This window comes from Arvicola amphibius, chromosome 4, assembly GCF_903992535.2.
Source record: "Arvicola amphibius chromosome 4, mArvAmp1.2, whole genome shotgun sequence".
Classification (NCBI taxonomy): Eukaryota; Metazoa; Chordata; class Mammalia; order Rodentia; family Cricetidae; genus Arvicola; species Arvicola amphibius.
In genome coordinates, this window is record NC_052050.1 from 144,038,836 (window position 1) to 144,044,569 (window position 5,734).

Genomic DNA, 5,734 nt, shown 5'->3' on the forward strand with positions numbered 1-5,734 from the left:
TGAACTACATCCCCAACCCCTTTTTCTTGGCTTTTCAAGACAGGGTTTCTCTATGGTGTTGGAGCCTGTCCTGGAACTAGCTCTTGTAGACCAGGCTGACCTCAAACTCACAGAGATCCGCCTGCCTCTGCCTCCCGATGCTGGAATTAAGGCCATGTGCCACCACCATCCTGCCCATTCTTCACTTTTGATGTGTCTTTATTACTTAAGAATTTGAAGGGGCTTATCTAGAAATCTTCTAGGAGAAATGTGTGTAGCAGGGGCAGTGCAGGAGGGAGATGGAAACCAGAAGCCCTCAACAGCCCAAGGCTCAGGATGCCAAGTCAAATGAAAGCGACACCTGAAAGGAGGTGACATCCCAGTAACTGAAGAGAAGAAAAAGAACTAAAAGGGGAGGGGACAGATCTCATCTGCAGGGAGAGAAAAGGACATCAACCACTTGTTGATGTCCAACAAGACAAGGGTTGGGAGTAGTGGCACACAGAATTGTAATCCCATCACTGGCGGGGGGGGGGGGGGGGGGGGGCGGCTAGAGGCAGAAGGATCTAGAGGTCTGGACCATTCTGAGCAACATATGGAGAGTCTATCTCAAACAATAAAATACCTTAGGGTTGTTGTATTGGGAGAGAGTCATCGTCCTTGTTGGGCAAAGGGTAGTGTGGAAGGCTCTCCCTTCCTTTCCAGGGTTGCTGCAGGCCTTGCCAGGAAAGAGCTGCCGAGCTCCAGGAAACCGGTGCTGAGGGAGTGCCATGGCAGGCTGTCCCTCTCTACACTCCAATTCCCACCAGAGGCCTCTCCTCTCCTGACTATTGGACACTGCGCCTTTAAAAGCAGCCACTCCTCCTGGGATCTAGGGTGTGGGGGGTGAGATGGGGGGAAGCTGACAGACTTACCCCAACAACTTAGGGAAGATGGCCCAGGCAGGAGCTCCCAAATCCTATTGTCCCCTTCCCTGAGCCAGGGGGTCAGGGAGAACTTTCCCACCCCAGGCGCGACAGGAGATGGCTCCGTGGCCTCACAAGAACGGTTCTCTGGCTTTGTGGTCAAATGTCCCCACATTGGACCCCAGTGCAGCCAACACGAGTGGGTTGCCAGGGGTGCCATGGGCAGCGGCATTGGCTGGGACGTTGTTGGCGCTGGCCACGGTGGGAGGCAACCTGCTGGTAATCATAGCCATAGCCCGCACGCCGAGACTACAGACCATAACCAACGTGTTCGTGACTTCGCTGGCCACAGCTGACTTGGTAGTGGGACTCCTCGTAATGCCACCGGGAGCCACTTTGGCACTGACTGGCCATTGGCCCTTGGGTGCAACTGGATGCGAGCTGTGGACGTCGGTGGACGTGCTCTGTGTAACCGCCAGCATCGAGACCCTGTGCGCCCTGGCTGTGGACCGCTACCTAGCTGTCACCAACCCTCTGCGTTATGGCACACTGGTTACCAAGCGCCGAGCTCGGGCGGCGGTGGTCCTGGTGTGGATCGTGTCCGCCACCGTGTCCTTTGCGCCCATCATGAGCCAGTGGTGGCGCGTAGGGGCTGACGCCGAGGCGCAGGAGTGCCACTCCGATCCGCGCTGCTGTTCCTTCGTCTCCAACATGCCCTACGCGCTGCTCTCCTCCTCCGTCTCCTTCTACCTTCCGCTCCTGGTGATGCTCTTCGTCTACGCGCGAGTGTTCGTCGTGGCTAAGCGTCAGCGGCGTTTACTGCGCCGGGAGCTGGGCCGCTTCCCGCCTGAGGAGTCTCCGCGGGCTCCGTCGCGCTCTCCGTCCCCTGTCACAGGCGGGACAGGCTTAGCTCCGGATGGAGTGCCCTCCTGCGGCCGGCGGCCGGCGCGGCTCCTGCCGCTTCGGGAACACCGCGCCCTGCGCACCTTAGGTCTCATTATGGGCATCTTCACTCTGTGCTGGCTGCCCTTCTTCCTAGCTAACGTACTGCGCGCCCTCGCCGGGCCCTCTTTGGTTCCCAACGGGGTTTTCATCGCCCTCAACTGGCTGGGCTATGCCAACTCCGCCTTCAACCCGCTCATCTACTGCCGCAGCCCGGATTTCCGCGACGCTTTCCGCCGTCTTCTGTGCTGTTGCGGTGGCCGCGGGCGGGAGGAGCCACGCGCTGTCGCCTTCCCAGCCAGTCCCGCGGGAGTCACAGCGGCTCGGGCCAGCTCAGCCGAGTTCAGGCAGAGCCGGCCTCTCAACAGGTAGGGGACACAGGCAGAGAACCGGGGGCTCCGGGTGGGGACACCTTCTGTCTTCGCTTTTGAGTTTGGGGCTCAGGGGCAGGGGTGAACAGGGCCTTTTGCCTAGAAAGGACAGAAAGGGAATAGGAACTAAAATGGACTGTTTGCTCATCCTAGAACCAGGTGAGCCCCACAAACAATTGCTGCTCTGCCGGCAGGTTTCTAAACTCCCCGGTCGGCTCGAGTTTGGGTTTTCTAGTTCCATTCTTCAGCTAGGGCTACCGTAGATAACAGTGGCGTTCCCAACCCCTCGCCCTCAGCTCCAATTTCCCTCAAAGGTTTGGTGGCTATGGAGGTGAGCGGCCATTTCCCCCATGAAGGACCACCGAGATCCAGCAAGGAACCTGTGAGTTGAAATTTAAACCGCACCCCTCCCCCAGGGACTGGGTCGGAGCTGTAGGGTGGGACTGGGAATGCGGGTGCTGAATGGTCCTTATACCTTTGGAAAGTAAAAGTGCTTTTCGGGGTTCCCTTCAGACACTGCCCCCTTCCCTCTGGAGCTTGGTTTCCGCCTCCTTGACCAGTTACCCTAAGAAATATTATCTCCATTTTGCAGGACTTCTGGGAGTTTTCGTGTTTCTTTTGGGGGGAGGGGTTGTTTTGTTTTGCTTTTGCCAGAAAAACAAGAAACGACTCCATGGATGCAGAATTTTGATAACGCCCCTAATTTCTACTCAGAGTGAGTCCCAGGCTGAAAACCTCATCTCTCCGGAGCCTCCTAACTAGACTGCAAGATGCCCTGCAAAGGGGAACTCTTACCGAGTGGGTTTCACCAGAAGACCCACCTTGAACTCCACTACTACCTCAGCAGCTGGGATGTCAGGACACCTGTGCCTGGCTGCCCTGGAAGCAGCCCTACGGCTTTGAAAGGATGTCCATCACCCTGCTTGTGTATCTGTACTGTGCGCTTAGGGCAAAGAAAGCACCCCTACCTACCTCCCTTCTTTCTGCTTTCCTGACCCCAGTAAGCAGCTTGTGATTCTGCGTCTCTGGTTGGTTTGAGGGCAGGAAGCCAGGGAAAAAAACAACCAAGTTTGAGGTTTTGCCCCATGGCTCTCTCAGACCATATCTTGCGTTCCGCACAAACCAGCTCTGATCTACCTCATAGTCCGGACGTCAAGGTTTGGGGGGGATTCCAGGGTTCATAGAAGGTGAACCGCTGGAATGGCTCCCTTTTCCATTTAAAATCAAATTAATAAATGTTACTGAATGTAACTTGTCCTTTTGTTCTCTTTTCTCTCAGTTTGTTTTCTTTTCATAATCCCCTTGCTGGCTTCCCCGGCTCAGAGCCGCCTTTTGTCAGGGGCAGTAAATTCGGAGTAATCCTTGCCCCTTTCTTCCTAATCCTCGTCAGACAAAGCCGAAAAGGCTGTCTGTGTAAATGGGACTGGCGCGTGTTTGATTCTCTTTCCTCCCTGCCCTTCCTGCAACTCCGGGGATCTAGTTGCGAGCAGCAATGTAGTCACCCATGACTCGGCTGTCTTTCTAGACGAGGGGGCTTGCTGTGCCCAGCGACCAAGATTAGGACTCTCCCATACCACAAACCAGAGTGGGTTAATAAGATTTCATTGACATCAGCAAACACTTTGGTTCTGTGCTTTGTGTGTTTGTGTATCTGGAAGCACAGGGCACTGGTTTAGGAAGGGGCAATACATCCTGTGCTATATTAATAGATGTGTGTACACACACGCGCGCGCGTGCGCGTTGTACTTCTGTACTGCCTATCTTTCCACTTCCTTCCTGGTTTGAAGAAATTATTACCCTCGAGAAGCGAAACTGGAGTTACGACTGTCTGTTCATATGACTTTTTCCCTCATTTCCAGGTTTTTTTTTTTCATTCTTCTCTGACATGTTTCTCACAGAAAAAGAAGCTGTATGGAGCCACTGGAGTGTTATGTGGGCTCCTCTATAACTCCAGGAGCAGAGACCATGAGCAGGCTGAGTGAGAGTCGGGAAGGCCAGTGAATCAGCTAACGTTTAGCGTGCCTGTGGCAGAGCGTGCTCTGTGTTGGCCGGGCTTGGGAGCCCCAGAGGTACAGAACCTCACATCGCCCACGCGACAATGCTCCGTGCATTTCCACATATGGGTGTTCCCTGCGAACTGGACCTGGTCTATGCAGCTCCCTTTTCTCCTAGAGCTCAGGTTTTATTTCTCAGGATGTTTGCATACCAAAGATGACTTTCTCCTTTCCAAACCAATGCCATGTGTGATCGCTGGTGTCTGAATGTCGACGGTTTCTTGGCAGGGATTCTGCTCTTGAACTATGGCCCTCCGTAAGAAAGTCTTGGTTGAGCCCCGGGATCAGAGGGCCTCTTCTCTGGATCTCTGGATATTTTCCCAACATCGCTGAGGGAAGTTGCCCAGGCAAAGGAGAGGGTAACTGGGGGAGGGGAGGTCTTTGGTTTATACAATTGTCCTTGTAGTGTGTCCAGGAGCCCAGACTGCTTGGGCCTTGCTGGACACATACCCGTGTGCCGACTCTCAGCCTCCTTTGGAGTGTTTAGACTTGAACGAAGCTGCGGATTCCATCTGCAGATTGTCACCAGTGGATCTGACAGCTGAAGAGACAGCCTTTCTAGTCCCTTCTCCAGCCAGGTGTCAGACTGAAGGAGATTTACATTCTTGAATGGGAGGCAAACTGCCTTTGCGGAGGACGAAGCCTGAGCGCTTGAACTGGGGAAGACAAACGGCCATGGTACGAACCTAAAGATGTGAAGACTCCAAGACTAGTGGGAAATGGAGAAGTTCCAGAAGCCCTGACCAAGAGTCTGCAAGTAGGAGAGTGTAGGGGGCCCGAAATGACAAAGAAAGGGGGGTTGAGTTGAACAGGTGACCTCTTGGGTGAAAGTACAAAGGAACAAGCTGAATTGGAGAAAGGAGGGTGCTGTTAATTAGCTTTTCTGGAACTCTTCCCTCGGTGGACTCTTCTGGGCGCTGATGGGTAAGTGTAGGCTGTGGGATTCGTGGGCAGTTACTGGACTAATTCCATACCGACTTCATTCCCCAAACCTGCAGAGTAGAGACCTCCCAACCAAAGAAAGGAAACCGTTTGGAGGGAAAGCGATAGGGGTCTGGAATTGTCTCTTTTTGAGGGTCTAGCTCTGTAGCGCAGACTGTTCTAGAATTCATCGTCTTCCCATCCCAGGCACCCTAGTGCAGAGATTGGAGGTGTGCGCTATGTCATGTGTTTTATGGCTTTCCAGGCAGGCCTTTTAAACCTCAGCCTTGTTGAGCAGACACTAGAAGTGTTAGGCGCCCCCTGGTGGCAATGTGAGATACAACAGGAGTGGAATGTTCCCCTGTCTAGTTAACAGTTTTGAAAACTAAAGGACTCTTATAAATACCTTAGTCCAACTAGGTGTGCGGACACACCTGTAATCTCAGCTCTCCAAGGGGGTCTCAAATTCCAGGCCAGCCTTAGCTGCACAGAAAGAAATCATCTTAAAAAAGAAAGGAAAGAATTTAGTTCAAACCTTGGTAAAAAAAAAAAAAAAAAAAGA

General features: G+C 53.4%; 1 protein-coding gene across 1 annotated transcript; it reads left to right on the forward strand.

Moving 5' to 3' along the window:
- Positions 1 to 1,001: 1,001 nt before the first annotated feature.
- Positions 1,002 to 3,328, forward strand: Adrb3 (adrenoceptor beta 3). Its single transcript, XM_038328713.1, has 3 exons — positions 1,002 to 2,194; positions 2,512 to 2,579; positions 2,790 to 3,328. Exons 1-2 carry the CDS (start codon positions 1,002 to 1,004, stop codon positions 2,549 to 2,551), a joined length of 1,233 nt encoding a protein of 410 aa, XP_038184641.1. The 3' UTR covers positions 2,552 to 2,579; positions 2,790 to 3,328.
- The last annotated feature ends 2,406 nt before the right edge of the window (positions 3,329 to 5,734 follow it).